Below are 18,011 nucleotides of genomic sequence, written 5' to 3'. Positions count from 1 at the left end.
AAGAGTGCTCTTGACCTCAGACGGGGGTGACGATCCATCTTTTAGCAGGACAATGACCCTAAGCACACAGGCAAGATATCAAAGGAGTGGCTTCAGGACAACTCTGTGAATGACCTTGAGTGGCCCAGCCAGAGCCCAGACCTGAATCCAATTAAACATCTCTGGATAGATCTGAACCTGATGGAGCATGAGAAGTGCTGCAAAGAGGAATGATCAGAACTATGCAAAGATAGGTGCGCCAAGCTTGTGGCGTCATATTCAAGAAGACTTGAGGCTGTAATTGCTGCCAAAGGTGCATCAACAAAGTAATGAATAAAGGGTGTGAATACTTATGCACATTTTTAAAAATAAGTTTGAAAAACAAAAACAAAGCAAACAAAAACAAACCTTTTTTCATGTTGTTATGGGGTGTTTTGAGTAGAATTTTGAGGGGAAAAATGAATTTCATCCATTTTGGAACAAGGCTGTAGCATAAGAAAATGTGTAAAGAGTGAAGCGCTGCGAATACATTCTGGATGTACTATATTATATATATTTAAGATTGGCTGCATGTGGGTTTAGTTTCTCAAACAAGCTTTCAATTCATATGGCCTTAAAAGCTGGCTTCAACAGGCAGTGACCTCTGTCTGATGGGCACTGAGCAGGTTTGAGGCCAAGTGTGAAGAAACTGGAATCAGAGTCAGCACCTCCATATCTGAGACCATAGTCCTCTGTCAGAAAAGGGTGGATTGTCCCCTCTGGGTCAGGGGAGAGTTACTGCCCCAGGTTGAGGAGTTTAAATATCTAGGGGTTTTGTTCATGAGTGGGGACAAGCTGGACCAGGAATTTGATATATACGGATTGGTACGGTGTCTGATTATTTACGAAAGCTATACCGGACCATTGCAGTGAAGAAGGAGCTAAGACAGAAGCTGGTTCGGGCTTCTGGTGGGGATGGCCCTGGTCATCTCCATAAAGACGTCTTATAGGCACGTCCTACTAGGAGGAGGCACTGGGGAAGACCCAGGACATACTGGCGGGATATTTCCAAGGTGGCTTGGGAACACCTTGGGACCACCATTTGCAAGTCTTATACAGGATCTGAAGCACAATGGTCTTTCCCTAGATATAGTCACGTAAAGCAGATGAGAGTGTGACTCTTCATGGACAGGAAAAACAGTCCATCGTAGCTTCCTTCCCCAGCCAAGGCCAGTACCCAGTTACAGCTGGTCTACTCCAACTACAAGAACTATTTGGGACAAATTAAAAACAAGCAAATACTATATGGACATGGGCCCTGAAGCAGGACAATGCCACCCACCTCTTAGTAATAGTAACGCAGTAGTAGTAACGCATGTAAGTTTGAAATTAGCTCAGGCCCTTCCATGTGGAGTTTGCACACTGTCACTGTGTGTTCTCTCTGGATGCTTCAACTTCCTCCTATGGTCTAAAGTCACACAGGTTAACTGGATATGCCAAGTTGGCTGTTGGTGTGAATGAGAGAGTGATAGACTAGCTGGGGTTTAACCCGCCTCTGATTATCTATTGAAATAGGTTTGCAACTCCTGGAGCCATCCACAGGATAAGTGATGTAGCAGATGGCTGAATGGATAAAGGCACATTAAACTGAAGGCAAACTGTATGGAACACAACATGTATACCGAGTGCTTTTCAAGATATATTAGATTGCCATGATACATTTCACTTCCATGAAAATGGGGTGTAGATAACCAGGGATAAAACATACAAACCACAAATATTACCAACAGACAACTTCATAACCTACAGGATTGTGGTTCTCCTCTGGTTAGCCCTGAGTGTGCACTTTTTAAAGGCACTATATACTGTCTGAACTGGTGGAACTGTCAGGTGGCATAAAAGTGACTTTGCCTGAGGCTTGGTTATCGACCCTGCCTTCTTCTGAGGGAAACTGACCTGGATTTCGGCTGGCAGTTAGAAGGCAATATGGTGGCATGTTTGAGTTCTCAGCAGCAAATGTCACATTGATGTTTTCTGCAGAAATACTATTTGGCTGACTAACAGAACCTGAGTGTGAGTGAGTTTGTAAGACCTTCAGGATTTTGAGGTTGGGGTAGCTGCCAGAGTGAGCCATGGCTTCATGTATGTTCTGCCATGCCGTGATATTATTTGGGTTGTCACTGGAGCAGTTGGCAGCCCGGCACAAGAGCTCTGTGTGCAGGCGCAGCTGGACGATGTCCCGCTCTGTTGCGCTGTTCTGGCGCTGCAGCTCCTTGGTGCGCAGAGTAATGTCCAACAGACCCGACTGCCTGAGAATTTTAACTGTATTGAGGAAACGGCGGTGATGAATACTAGTGAGGCTGTTTCTGTAAAGACCTCTGGTTTTGTGGACAGAAGGTGTGCTGTAGACAGTGGATGCAGATGTAAATGAAGAGCCCACATTGGAGGAGACAGCAGTGGCACTGGAGGAGGACAGGCCATCTTTATCTGAAGGCAAACATGGGTTGGGGCTTGAGATCTCTAATTTCGGATGTTTATGAAGGTGCTGTTCAGGTCCCCTCCTTGTCATACATGCGTCATTGTTCTTGGGTTCCAAGCTCACACTTAGATTTTGGGATTCACTGTTCAGTGAAAACCTGTCAGGTAGTTTCTTAGTTGGTTGTGGGGCAATGTGGGGATAGGAGTTGAGAACAGGGAGGCGGGTACTATTTATTGTCTTCCCTGTCACGTGGGTCTTCTGATACAAAGGTCTGTGGAGCTGGGTGGAGGCTGGCAACAGAACGGTCTGAGTGGCAGCAGAACCATGGGTGTCCCTGCTTCCGTTTCCCCAGAGCATTTGACGTCTTTTCTGGATTGTATCAGGCTGGTGTAGGATAAGGAGGAAGAAGGAAGCAGGAATGAAAAATAAAGAAAAAGCAAAAAGGAATGATATGAGCAAGACAATTTAAAGGATGGTATCTGGATTTAGCACGACACCACATTTCTGCAAATGCTTTCGTCTTCACCAAAACAGTAAAGGTTGTATTTCACTGTGGCTGCCCACTGCCCCTAGTGGTTGGATTGTGTCTAACTGTAATTAGGATGGGTTAAATGCAGAGGACAAATTTCATTGTATATATGTACAATGACAGTAAATATGAATATTATTATTATTATTATATTATTATTATTAAATATGTGATAATTTCACAAAATTTAACATTCCATGAAATTTCAGGAATGCCTTCATGAATCAATCAAATTTTATTTACAAGGTGCACAAAGTGCTTTCCATTAAAATCAAACAAAGAAAAGACAGTGTACATAAACAGTTAACATTCAAAAAACAGAGTGCAAAAAATACACCATCAATTTATTTATTTTTTATTTTATACAGAAATGTATTTATTGATTGACATACCTTGATTAACATACCTTATAGTAAAAAAAAAAACACATTCTTTTGTAAATTCCTGTAAATCCACTCAAGGCCACTGTGTCTTTTTCCCATGAAAAACATCTACATTAATAAAACTCATTTACATTCTTGTGTAAATTCATGTAGCCTAAATCCATTCAAAGCCAGTCTTTTTTCCCAATGAAAGAAAGTCTAGACTAATGAAAAAAGTCACATAATCTTTTCTAAAATCCTGTTTGAACAGCACAATGTTTATTTTCCAGAGGGAGAAAAATTCTTACCGTGTTTCCTGAGGGCACAGTTCACTTTTCCCGTTTCTTTTATCTTTCAGGTGTGTTGATGAAGCCAACGACAATTCCATGGATTCTTGTCCTTAGACTTTTTCAAACAATCTTTCTCATCATCTTCTCTCTGTCTGACATCGGTCCGTGACAGAGACATGCTGCACAAGTCTTCTTTTAAAAACTTTAGCGCTCTAAAGGTTTGCGATGTCCATATGCTACCCTTAGCTAAAGTTTTGTGCAGGAAACATACAGCGTCGCCGCAGCAACCAACCAGTCTCACGTTACGACAACTGTCGCAACAGCCAGGCTTTTTTTTCTTCGAGTGTCCACGGACTGCGCGGTCTTATAAAACTTGCACAATGTCGTAAAAAAAAAAAAAAGAACATTTTGCGATAGACATTTTAAAAACTCAGTGACAATCATGATTACACAGTAAAACACTAACACCTGACCCCCCATGATGAAATGCGCGGAATTTTGCAGATCCATGGATTTTTCACAGCCCTGCATTTCTTTTAGATGGCAAGAATTTACAAAAAGACGGAAAACCGTCCAAAGACGGCGAATAGGCATCCCTGTATTTGTCCATTTATATGTGGCCCGCCGACAGAGTGGCGTCCTGTCCAAGATGTATCCGACTTCACGCACTGATTCAAGCATGCTCAAGGTGATAGGAAAGGAAAGGTAACTTTATTCTCATCAACAGCTGGAGGCTGTTTGCAGCGCCAGTGAGCCACAGAAAAACTGAAGAACACTGCTGCAAATATCCATATATTGCCTGAATCTGTTCACAAAACAGTAAGTCCTTTCCTCCTCTTTCGCTCAGTTCTTGACTGCAAAACTGCATGTTGATTTGGCACAAATTTGACCCCAGATGCCATTCCTGGCACAACTCCATATTGCAAGAAGAATGAGTAGGGGTGGCTTTGAACTGGGAACCTTCTGCTCTAGAAACAAACGCACTTACTTGCTTGGCCACCACCCCTGCCACTCAAATCTGCTCACAAAATAAAAGCATAAAAAAAGCATTGCAACTTGCGTGGAAATCCAGGTAACATAACCTGTGTGCATGTCTGTGACAGCAAAGGGTGCAAACTCTGCTCGATGTCTCAGACTATCCACTGGGAAAAAAACAAACAAACAAACCGTTTAAAGTAATTAATTTTATAGTGAACTATAATATGTATAGAAATTTTGCATTACTTAGTTACTGAGTTTACCCCTCTATCATCTTTCTGGAGACTGTGTACTTTCGTCTCATTTCTTTGTCACAATTTCAGGGAAGAGGACTAGCAGAGGAATTGTGTGCATCTCTAACATCACTAACTGTGCCGCTTACCTGCTTGAGCACCATCTTCTTGAGGACATAAAAGGGTGGATTCTGAGGACTCTGTGGCATTAACGTGGAATTACCAGGACACCCTTCCTGCAGCACCTGATTCTGGTATGGCTGTGAAGCACCTACTGTGTCACCAATTCTGTGCTGGCTTTTGGTGCTCTGCTGGTCCTCAGCGTCTGTCTGTTGCCAGTCTGAACCAGCATCTACAAAAAGAACAGAAGAGCACAGAAAGGCTGACTGACTTAAATCTGTAAAAATAACATTGGAGGCCTCAAAAATAAGACACACCTACTCTCTCTTAAATACTTTAGGAATAGTAGTCATGCATGCAAGGTCAAATTCAGGCACTTTTCAAGCTTTTCCGGCACCTTACAGGTGTGGTAAATGCCATATTAAAGGCCCTGTCACACCTTGACGATTTAGCCAGCATATGCTGATCTTATTAAAAAACGCTGGCATAAGTCCAATAAGTTAAGGGTAAGTTTTTTATAAGTTAAGAGCATGTTTATGCACGTTGAAACATTTAAGCTCGCTGATGTTCGTCCTAATAAGCTGAGCTCCTCAAAAAAAATTGGGGCATGCTGAAAATTTTCAAGAGTGCCAGCATGTGACTCACAGGTCCTGCACATGCTGGACATCAGTTGTAGTAAGTTATGTGATTGTTGGCAGACGTTTCTTGTAATTTACTCATCCGTCCATTAATGCTGGTCACTGAATGGCTGAAAGCTGCGGTCCGTATGCAGAACGACTGTTTCATTCACACACGGAGTATCTGACCTGTTCATTTCAGTCCAATTCACCATCCCAGACGGACATGAATACACATAAAGCTTCTGATTTTTGAAAATGACCTTGGAAAATCCTTTAATTCGTGGCTGGAAACGCAGTGTTTTAAAGCAAGTCCCTTGGCGGTTTTTCCTGCTGCGGGTGCGTGTCTCATGACGGTGTTGCGCTTTGAACACAGAAGCGCTGTGATGATGTAACCTTTGCTCACCGTCACTGTAGTGTGATCATCAGAAGACCTGATCGATCGATCAGGGTGTTCACGCCTGATTAATGCGCTGTTTAAATATTTAAAGTGCCGTAGCTGTCGGCGGCCACAGTGACAGATCGTACCGACAGATCATACAACACGGCATTCTGATCACACCTGATTGCTGTCGATTGCCGCTTTAAACGTTTAATTCATCACAGGGTTTCATTATTCAGGTCTGATGAGCGGAGCTGAAAACAGCCGTGCGGCTACTTTCGGCTCCACTCATCAGGAAGCAGCCTGCGCTTTAAGAGTCACAGCCTTCATTCATTCACGGCAGCGTTTTCCACAGCCAGTTCACACATCAGCATTCTGTACACAATGAAAATCATCCACAAAGATAAAAAATAAAATAAAAAATAAAATAATGTTTTATTACTCTGTTTCTGACGCGCACCACACGGTGCAGTACAGACCCGAACCACTGGGTGTAAACGGGGCTGTCGGCATACGCTGGATAATGGTCAAGGTGTGACAGCTGCATTAATTTATTAGACGTACGACAGCGTGCGCCAGTTTTTAAAATGGTCGGCATACAGTAGTGTTCAGAATAATAGTAGTGCTATGTGACTAAAAAGATTAATCCAGGTTTTGAGTATATTTCTTATCGTTACATGGGAAACAAGGTACCAGTAGATTCTCACAAATCCAACAAGACCAAGCATTCATGATATACACACTCTTAAGGCTATGAAATTGGGCTATTAGTAAAAAAAAAAAAAGTAGAAAAGGGGGTGTTGACAATAATAGTAGTGTGGCATTCAGTCAGTGAGTTTGTCAATTTTGTGGAACAAACAGGTGTGAATCAGGTGTCCCCTATTTAAGGATGAAGCCAGCACCTGTTGAACATGCTTTTCTCTTTGAAAGCCTGAGGAAAATGGGACCTTCAAGACATTGTTCAGAAGAACAGCATAGTTTGATTAAAAAGTTGATTGAAGAGGGGAAAACTTATATGCAGGTGCAAAAAATTATAGGCTGTTCATCTACAATGATCTCCAATGCTTTAAAATGGACAAAAAAAAGACGCATGGAAGAAAACGGAAAACAACCATCAAAATGGACAGAAGAATAACCAGAATGGCAAAGGCTCACCCATTGATCAGCTCCAGGATGATCAAAGACAGTCTGGAGTTACCTGTAAGTGCTGTGACAGAAGACGCCTGTGTGAAGCTAATTTATTTGCAAGAATCCCCCGCAAAGTCCCTCTGTTAAATAAAAGACGTGCAGAAGAGGTTACAATTTGCTAAAGAACACATCAACTGGCCTAAAGAGAAATGGAGGAATATTTGATGAGTAAAATTGTTCTTTTTGGGTCCAAAGGCCACAGACAGTTTGTGAGACGACCCCCAAACTCTGAATTCAAACCACAGTTCACAGTAAAGACAGTGAAGCATGGTGGTGCAAGCGTCATGATTATGGGCATGTTTCTCCTACTATGGTGTTGGGCCTATATATCGCATACCAGGTATCATGGATCAGTTTGGATATGTCAAAATACTTTAAGATGTCATGTTGCCTTATGCTGAAGAGGACATGCCCTTGAAATTGGTGTTTCAACAAGATAATGACCCCAAGCACACTAGTAACCGAGCAAAATCTTGGTTCCAAACCAACAAAATTAATGCCTCACAGATATGAAGAAATCATAAAAAAAACTGTGGTTATACAACTAAAAACTAGTTTAGTGATTCACAGGATTGCTAAAAAAGCAGTTTGAACATAAAAGTTTTGAGTTTGTAGCGTCAACAGCAGATGCTACTATTATTGTGAACACCCCCTTTTCTACTTTTTTGTCAGGCAACGGCCTCCGTACTACAGCGTCCCCGCGAGGGGAGGGTCCAGCGTGTTTCAAACATTCGTGAGCTGCAGATTAACATGGCAGACGAAAAGCTAATTCAGCCAGCACCGTCATCGCTGAAGGCAAATGTTTGGGTGCATTTCGGATTTTATTATTTGCCGCAGAAGAAGGAGCTTGACATGACTTATGCAGTGTGCAAACTCTGCAAAATGAAAGTCAAGTACTTCAGGAACACTTCAAATCCTCGAGCCCACATGCTACGCCATCATCCGGAGCTAAAAGAAGCGGAGCAGCGGCCGCTGCTAACTACTGACCAGCGCACACTCCATCACTTCACTAAACTGCCAGCCAACTCTGAACGAGCAAGGCGGATAAGTAAATCCATCGCATGTTTCATTTCGAAAGATCTTCGTCCCTACAGCGTTGTGGAGAACGAAGGCTTTAGATTCATGCTGCAAACGATTGAGCCTAAATACATCATACCGTCACATCAGTTTTTCACAGAGAAAGCCATACCACAACTTTACAAAGAGACAAAAGTTAAAGTTGAGGAAGCCTTGGCCAAAGCCCACAGAGTAGCGCTTACCTGCGATGCATGGACTTCCAGAGCAACGCACTCCGTCACTTTCATGGCTCATTACATCACCGACACCTGGCAGATTGAGTCGCGTGTGTTACAAACACGAGTGATGCATGAAAGCCACACAGCCACCAACGTGAATTTGATGTTCCACAGTGTGGCAGATGAATGGAAACTAAAAATCACGGATGTGGTTATAGCTACAGATAACGCTGCAAATATGCTGGCTGCTGTGCAGCTTGATCATTTAACACATATCACGTGTTTTGCACACACGTTAAACTTGGCTGCTCAGCGAGCACTGAAGCTTAACCCTGTGTCACGACTCTTGGGAGGATAAGGCGAATCACTGGCTTTTTCCACCGAAGCCCCATCGCAAGCCATGAACTGCAGGAGAAACAAAAACTTCTCCATTTACCAGCACACAGGCTGAAAACCGACGTAGCAACAAGATGAAACAGCGCTTACGAGATGGTCGAAAGATTTTTAGAGCAGCAGCCTGCAATCTGTGCTGCTCTCCTCTCTCCGCAAGTGAGAAAAGGTGGAAGTTCAGGTGACATCTGCACACTCAGTGAAACTGACATCTCCAATGCTGAGGAAATGGCCAAAGCACTGAAACCGTTAAGGGATGCAACGAACATCATGTCAGAGGACTCCACGCCCACATTGTCAGTGATCGCACCGTTACATGCTCAGTTGCTTCATGACACCGCAGCAGGCTTTGCTGAGGATGACACACCGCTTGTGCAGGAAATAAAACTGACTATCCATGAAGATCTTGCAAAGAGATACACAAGTGTGCAGACTAAGAACATTCTTCTCACGGCCTCCACATTGGATCCCAGGTTCAAAGCTCTGCCTTTCCTCACCAAAGAGCAGCAACTGGACGTCCATGCCAAAGTGATTGCAGAGGCTGCAGCTCTTGAGGTAATTGTTATATTTTTGTAAAATGTGTAGAGTACACATACATATATACATTATTAATGAGGATGAAGCTTAATGAATAAATGTTTAAGATATTTAACAATTAAGGAGCATATTAAGCAGTGCATACAACTGATGTTATAGGACTTCCACATATAACAGAAAAAATAGAATGTGGCATCTGCTCTGGCTTATCTGCAGAAAGAGGTGGTGCCAGCTGAGGATGACAATGCAAAGATCATAAAAGAAGACCCTCCTGCTCCTAAAAGAGCATCAGCACTTGTTAACCTGCTCGGAAAGACATTTACTGAGGTAAGAGCTGTGTCCAAATCTGCCAGCATCAAAGCTGAAGAAGAGCTGAGGAAATATCTGGAGGCCCCTACACTGTCACTCTCAGAGGACCCCCTTCAGTGGTGGAGTTCCCATGAAGCATGTTTCCCTTACCTGGCTAAATTAGCTAAATGTTTCTTATACATACCTGGCACTAGTGTTGCAGCAGAGAGAGTTTTCTCTACTGCAGGGGATATTGTGACTGCACAAAGGAGAAATCTAACCCCAGACCATGTTGACCAACTCCTCTTTCATTTTTACATGGCAGTGTTCTGATGAATTTAAAGGGCTGTTAGCCACAGCCCTACTGGTTTAAGTTAAATTTGCATTCATTCTTTTTTTTTTTTTTTTAACATGGTAGTGTTCTGATGAATTTAAATGGCTGTTAGCCACAGCCCTACTGGTTTAAGTAAAATTTGCATTATTTTATTTTTTTTTCATTTTTACATGGCAGTGTTCTGATGAATTTAAAGGGCTATTAGCCACAGCCCTACTGGTTTAAGTTAAATTTGTATTATTAATTAATTAATTTTCATTTTTACATGGCAGTGGTCTGATAAATTTAAAGGGCTGTTAGCCACAGCCCTACTGGTTTAAGTAAAATTTGCATTAATTCTTTTTTTTTTTTTTTTTTTTTTTAACATTTTTACATGGCAGTGTTCTGATGAATTTAAAGGGCTATTAGCCACAGCCCTACTGGTTTAAGTTAAATTTGCATTAATTAAGTAATTTTCATTTTTACATGGCAGTGGTCTGATAAATTTAAAGGGCTGTTAGCCACAGCCCTACTGGTTTAAGTTAAATTTGCATTAATTAATTAATTTTCATTTTTACATGGCAGTGGTCTGATAAATTTAAAGGGCTGTTAGCCACAGCCCTACTGGTTTAAGTTAAATTTGTATTATTAATTAATTAATTTTCATTTTTACATGGCAGTGGTCTGATAAATTTAAAGGGCTGTTAGCCACAGCCCTACTGGTTTAAGTTAATTAATTAATCAATGCAAATTTAATTAATTAATTTATTTATTTTTCATTTTTACATGGCAGTGGTCTGGTGAATTTAAAGGGCTGTTAGCCACAGCCCTACTGGTTTAAGTTAAATTTGCACTGATTGATTGATTAATTAATTAATTTATTTTTCATTTTTACATGGCAGTGGTCTGATGAATTTAGAAGGCTGTTAGCCACAGCCCTACTGGTTTAAGTTAAATGTGCATTGATTAATTAATTTATTTATTTTTCATTTTTACATGCCAGTGGTCTGATGAATTTAAAGGGCTGTTAGCCACAGCCCTACTGGTTTAAGTTAAATTTGCATTCATTCATTTATTTATTTATTTTCATTTTTACATGGCAGTGGTCTGATAAATTTAAAAGGCTGTTAGCCACAGCCCTACTGGTTTAAGTTAAATTTGCATTAATTTATTCTTTTTTTTCCCCATTTTTACATGGCAGTGTTCTGATGAATTTAAAGGGCTGTTAGCCACAGCCCTACCGGTTTAAGTTAAATTTGAATTATTATTTTTTTTTTTTTTCCATTTTTACATGGCAGTGTTCTGATGAATGTAAAGGGCTGTTAGCCACAGCCCTACTGGTTTAAGTTAAATTTGAATTAATTCTTTTTTTTTTTTTTTTTTCCATTTTTACATGGCAGTGTTCTGATGAATGTAAAGGGCTGTTAGCCACAGCCCTACTGGTTTAAGTTAAATTTGCATTAATTATTATTATTATTTTTTTTCATTTTTACATGGCAGTGTTCTGATGAATTTAAAGGGCTATTAGACACAGCCCTACTGGTTTAAGTTAAATTTGTATTAATTATTTAATTTATTTTTCATTTTTACATGGCAGTGGTCTGATAAATGTAAAGGGCTGTTAGCCACAGCCCTACTGGTTTAAGTTAATTAATCAATCAATGCAAATTTAATTAATTTATTTATTTATTTTTCATTTTTACATGGCAGTGGTCTGATAAATTTAAAGGGCTGTTAGCCACAGCCCTACTGGTTTAATTAATTAATAAATGCAAATTTAATTAATTTATTTATTTTTCATTTTTACATGGCAGTGGTCTGGTGAATTTAAAGGGCTGTTAGCCACAGCCCTCCTGGTTTAAGTTAAATGTGCATTAATTAATTAACTTATTTATTTTTCATTTTTACATGGCAGTGGTCTGATGAATTTAAAGGGCTGTTAGCCACAGCCCTACTGGTTTAAGTTAAATTTGCATTGATTGATTAATTAATTAATTAATTAATTAATTTTTAATTTTTACATGGCAGTGGTCTGATAAATTTAAAAGGCTGTTAGCCACAGCCCTACTGGTTTAAGATAAATTTGCATTAATTTATTCTTTTTTCCCATTTTTACATGGCAGTGGTCTGATAAATTTACACAGTGCATGTTCTGTTGAGCATTGTAGCATCACTTGTTTTAACAGTTTATTTGCGTTAATTTTTTCATTTAAAAAAGGCAGTGGTGTGATAAATTTCAAAGGCTGTTAGCCACAGCCCTACTGGTTTAAGTTAAATTAGGCTGAAGCTGTAATATTATGATCAAAGTTGATGAAACCTGAGAAGTAATAAAAATATGTGAAGGAACAGTTAAGTGAGAACTCTGTTTTATGTTGTAGTTGAGATGTACCTGGTTTTCTGTTTCAAGTTATTGATGAGAAATTTGAAAAATAAATGACCTCTGTCAAAAGATTATCTGTGTGTTTACATCTTTAGAATTGCTTGATTAACCTTGTAAAGCTGCATTTTCTTAAAGATTTTTAAGTAATACAACTATTTCTCAGAGCTCTTTCAAGCTTAGAGGAATGTAGGTAATCCTGTAATTGGCACACTTTGTTACAAAGAGTATTGATTGTGAATTGAGAATCGGTTTGAATCGAAAATCGATTCTGAATTGAATCGTAACCCCAGAATCGGAATCGAATTGAATCGTGAGTTGTTGTAAGATTCACATCCCTACTACTGTACACCCACCCTGGAGAACAGAAACAGCACAACAATTTACCAGAGTAGCCAGAGTCCTTTTCTGAATTGCAGTGGGACACTCTTCTACTCGAAGTGTCTTTTGCATCACACAGCACCAGCAGAGGAGCACTGTTCAGCTTATCTCTTGCATTCTTGCTGGCTGTTGCACATGGACTATCTTCACTCAAACGAGGCTCTTCTTTCGGCATACTGAATCTGGTGAGAAATATATTTAAGCAGACTTTGAAAACATTTAAAACAAGTATCCAGAAGGCACCACATTTTTGCACCTACAGCAAGTTCAGATATATATATTTTAAAGTTACCACCATCGACATTAACGCTTGTCCGATTGTCCGGGACAAGCGTAAACTGTGATCAGACGAGCAATAGCTCTAAATCGTTGTTCGACCGGACAAGTTGTTTTCTCATTTACATCACGTCTTGTGTCACACCTCACAAGAAAGCATCTTCGTTTTTTTCCGCAACTCTCCACGCAGCGGATAATCGTAAAAAATGATAACACAGGGTTCTCCCCAGACGATGGAACAATGGCGCCGCGCCACAGTGTTATGACAGCGCCGTCACAGTCTGCCCTGCTATGAGGTAGTTTTTTAAATCCAGCCAGACTGTTTGTGCTGAAACCGGGCCAGATACCAGGGAAAACACCAGTCAAACACAAAGCATCAACCCCTGCAAAGTGTAGAACCTTCAAAGAAGAGGTATGAAGAGAAAGGAAGAGAGAGGAAGTTTGTGAGTAGCTGGACACAGGATTATCCGTGCCTGGGGCACAAGGAAGAGGACAACACAATATATTGCCATGTCTGTCGGGATTTTCGTCAGAAGATTTTCCTTACCACTGTCACCTATGTGCTTGCTCAAGGGAATTTGGTAAGGTTACACCTTATTCATGTGAAGCATTTTGAAGCAATTCTGTTGTGATTTGGCACTGTATAAATAAACTAGTGTGTTGCCCATGGGGATCCACGGGCTCTAGATTGGGTAGTGTTTATAAAATAGGTAACTGACATTTTTCAAGGGTGGTAATAAATTCTGCAGATTCTATAATGCTTTGGAATGGCATGTGAGTCCTTAATGTTTTTAGAACCTTAGACCTCAACAGTTTGTAGAAGAACTCAACCCTTTTATTTCCTGTTAATTACATAATTTTTCAGTCTTAAATTACTATTACTGTTTATAAATTTAGTTTTTTGTTATCATACACACACTGTTATTATCATTATTATTATTATTATTACTTGTATTTTGTCATTTGATTTTTTTTAAATGGACCACAATAGCAGTAAGTGTTTTCACTTTCTTGTGTCATCAATGTATTTTTAACATATTTACAATTGGACTTAGACTTGTTTTGGTTATCATTTGGTGAAAAACATCAGATGCTGTTACAGAATGAATTATTAAAAAAAAAAAAAAAAAAAAAAAAACTATGGATAACTGTCTCTGTATGTACACAACATACAATAGATAAATAAAGGATATGGTATATTGCACATATGAAGATGCTACAAGGATAAAGTTTCTACCAGATGCTACAATGTATTCTATATATCCTGCATTCTATATTGCACAGTTCTATCGATCTGTATTTTACTCTCTTATGGTGGTTGGGTAAAAGCTGTCCTTGAATCTGCATGTTTTGGACCTCTGGCTACGTACCGTCTACCTGAGGGCAGGAGGGAAAACAGTTTGTTAAAGGGATGTGAAGTGTTTCTGATTATTATTCTTGCCCTGGACAAGCAGTGCTGTTCTGCCAGTTCACCAATGGATGGCAGCCTGGCCATAATAATTTTCTCTGCTGCCATCACAACCCTCCCCAGTGCCTTCCTGTCTGCAAGACTGATACTTTCATGCCACAGAGAGATACTACGGGTTAGTGCACTCTCTATTGTTCCTCTATAGGAGGAGGTGAGGACAGCGAGACTCAGATGGGCACTCTTTAATCTGCTGAGAAAGTGCAGATGCTGGCTGGCCTTTTTAACCAGAGAGGATATGTGCAGAGACGAGGTCAGGTTGTTGGAGACCTGAAACCCCAGGAATTCTCCACAGCAGATTCCTTGGTGTAAACTGGTGTGTGTGTGTGTTCCACAAAAGCTGCACTGATAAATCAACTATACAGCCCACTGATAAAAACTCTTATCAGATCTAGAGCTGCCACAAATGACCATTTTAGAAAAAAACAGAAGACTAGAGCATGCGCATAGGCTGTGTAAGCGCTAATCAATTTAGCACAAAAGCTACATCCTTCCAACGTGACACACAGAGTAAAATAAAGCCTTTTAGGAAAAAGAGGGTCCACGCTGATCATCTGAAATAGACTGTGCGTTTAAAGTGAAGCAGTGTATCTGTTTTTTTTTGTTTGTTTAAAAAACACCATTTCTTCTGCTGGCTGCTCTCCACTCTGTGTGTGCAGTGCCTGGCTGCTGTCTCTCTCTGCCCGGTGTGAGCGGCTCAGCACTCCACTCACACTAGGTGAGTCACAGCTCCGACCCTGGCCACACGGACAAACGGTCTTTGAAAGAAGATACTCTCTTTCTTCTGTGTTTCCCTCTGACTCACACTGAGTGTTTCGCTTTTTAATTTTCACTTTTGTGGGCAACACACAACACTTCACAAACACGGTAACTTAAATAAAATAGTAATAACAAAAATGACTGCGAGGCTTGCATGTTCAACCTCCAGTTGAAATGCATCTGCTGAACTGCAGAGAAAGAGGGATATATCACACTGCGACCCAGTCCACCAACCTTAAAAAACCCCACTAAACTTAAAATTGGTTAAAATTTACAAGTTGGGGAAAACAAAAAAACAGAAGGCCACATCCCATTGCCATTTCAGCAAAATGGCAAGACTTTGGCCCAACTTTGGTTGAGCTCCTGACACCAGGGAAGATCCAGAACTTGTAAAGATGCGAAAAAAATAAATAATTACAGAGAAAAACAGAAAAGGATACACTAAATTTGACAATCTGCGTGATGGCACAGCGACACTGTGCCATTGCTTTGTGAGAGCCCTGGACTATTGATGCTATTTAAAAATGCAAAAGTTCTTTTTATCCGATTACTCAATTAATCGCCAGAATAATCAATAGAATACTCGATTACTAAAATAATCAATAGCTGCAGCCCTAGCTAATATCAGTGTATGTTGTCATTTTGGCTGCTCCCATTTTGGGTCGGGGTTGCCACAGTGGATACAGCCAGATCCACATCAATATATGGTACAAGTTTCACGCCGGATGCCCTTCCTGACGCAACTACTTTTTCACCTGGAGAAACACACACAGCCGCTGGTGTTCCGAAGAGGTCTCCCATCCAAGTACTGACCAGATGCTGCACTGCTTAGCTTCCGAGATCAGGCTTACACAGAGCAGACCGGCTATGTTAGCTAATATCAGTAATTTCTCCAAAAAAAAAAAAAAAAGTCCTATCAACTTTCCATTTTTGCAGCGTTTATCCTTGATCCAAAATACATAAGCATACCAAACAGCAAATGTCAGCTCTCCCCAGTTTCTCCATGATTGAAACCATACGCATGCATGCATATGCATATGCACACATGCACAGAGGCCCTCCGTCCATGCCGTCGCCCGCAATGACAGATATTCGCCCTCGTCTAACTCGGGCAAATATCTGTAATTTTGGGTGACTGGGCATGAACGTCGGGCCTCTGAAAATGCATACCGCCCTTCAAAAGCATGTTATTGTATTATTATTACTTTTGTTGTTGCTATTATTATTATTAATATATATATATATATATATATATATATATATATATATATATATATATATATAAGTAAAAAAATAAAAAAATACAATTACAATTCATAATACATTGGATTCTTTTACGACAACAAATGCTGAGCCATTGTCAAGGATTCAATAGAATTTTGTTGTCATATGCACATAGGAACATGTTCCCTGCACAATGAAATGTAGAATGTCAAAAGAATTGTAAATATACTTATTATTAATGTCTTTGAGTCTGTCTTTTTATATATATGTGTGTTTTTACTTAATATTACTTTCCAAGTTAACCACTGAACTACTCACATGGTAAAATTACCTTTTTGCTGATTTGAGGAGTGTGAGAGCATAAATGTTGTTTAACTAAGCACAAATGTACATTTTAATTAACAGATCAGCCTTAAGCAGGAACGTTGCGGCATGTACACTAGCCCAGGGCTGGTGTTGTTTTGTTTCATATCTGAGAACAGACCGTGAGACTCCGTGGTGGAAAGCCATAATACTTTCATATCAATGTGTACTTTCATATCATATAGACTGTGTGACTCTGCTTTGTTTTCGTCTGTTGTCTACTGTGTATGACTGTATGCAACTTAATTTCAATAAATTCAGGAGATGAGTGGACGGGCCCTTCAGAGCTGACTGGCGAGTAGTGACGAGGGTCATGTCTGCTGGCTCTCTCTCCTGATCAGGAAAGAAATTCAGTGTTTCCCATGTGGTCATTCTCTGTGATAATTTGAGTTGTCTTTTCCACCAGGTCCAACTCTGACATTTCATGGTCCTTCGGAGCTGGATGCCAATAGACCGGGGAGTCGTCAGCCCGTGATGGAGGACCCTGTTGCAGACCACGGCCGTGGCTATATCCCGCTGGAGAGACCCTTTCCGGGGGCAGACTCCTACCTGACGGGTTGGCGCTTACCGGGGTGAAGGCATTGGAATTTCAGTGACAGAGATCGACCACGGGTGAGAACTGTTTTTCTTAATTGCACGTATGGCGTGTGGCTGGGAGTCACCGCGAAGAAAAACCCCATAATGTTTTAGGTTTGTCTCTTGACTATAAGCTGCAAGCTGTAAGGTAAAAGTCAGGCTGGAAGGTGTAAAATTCTAATTCTGGGAGAGAGAAAGGAAGAGAGGAAAAAAAAAAAAAAAATCAGGTGGCACAGATGTTAGAGACCATGTGTCACAGAGCTGTGCGCTCGCATTCGATTCCCGCTGTGTCAGACACCTGATACGGGCTATTGGCTCCATGTTGAGCCAACAATGGCTTACAATTGGGCACAACAAAAACAAAAAAGAGAAAAAGAGACAGCCAAGACCACTTATGGGTCCGGAACAGCGCGTATAATCTGTACAGGGTCAGGATGGTAAAACCTTGGTGGGCGGCCGTATAATTCTGGGATAAACACGTTACCTTAATATTGTCCACAGGAAATACTAAAAAAATGGTTGGAGCAGAAACGTGGTAACAGTGGAGTTAAGATGTGGTAACAGCGGTGTGAATGTGTTTTTATGAATGAGAAGCGCTCGCAACCAAAGTGCGGGTGGCCTGACATCTGTCTAACCAGCAGACCAAAATAAAGCCACTGTCTGAAGTAATTTGTGAACACTCTATATGCAC

General features: G+C 40.5%; 2 protein-coding genes across 2 annotated transcripts in view; one reads left to right on the top strand and one right to left on the bottom strand.

The window, feature by feature from the left end:
- Nucleotides 1-18,011, top strand: part of LOC117508274 (sodium- and chloride-dependent GABA transporter 2-like) — a 527,846-nt gene that overhangs the window by 125,969 nt on the left and 383,866 nt on the right.
- The window catches only part of si:ch211-132b12.7 (uncharacterized protein LOC564531 homolog), a 38,993-nt gene continuing 21,361 nt past the window's right edge, over nt 380-18,011 (bottom strand). Inside the window, exons 2-4 of the mRNA XM_034167956.1 lie at nt 12,664-12,839; nt 4,979-5,181; nt 380-2,821 (exon numbers count right to left, since the gene is read on the bottom strand). Of these exons, the coding sequence (XP_034023847.1) occupies nt 1,817-2,821; nt 4,979-5,181; nt 12,664-12,832 (1,377 nt within the window). The 5' untranslated portion in view covers nt 12,833-12,839 and the 3' untranslated portion in view covers nt 380-1,816. The remainder of the gene's footprint in view (nt 2,822-4,978; nt 5,182-12,663; nt 12,840-18,011) is intronic.

Source organism: Thalassophryne amazonica, chromosome 4 (genome assembly GCF_902500255.1).
Source record: "Thalassophryne amazonica chromosome 4, fThaAma1.1, whole genome shotgun sequence".
Taxonomy (NCBI): domain Eukaryota; kingdom Metazoa; phylum Chordata; class Actinopteri; order Batrachoidiformes; family Batrachoididae; genus Thalassophryne; species Thalassophryne amazonica.
Note: the sequence above shows the minus strand (reverse complement) of the source record. Positions and strands in the feature narration are given on the sequence as shown.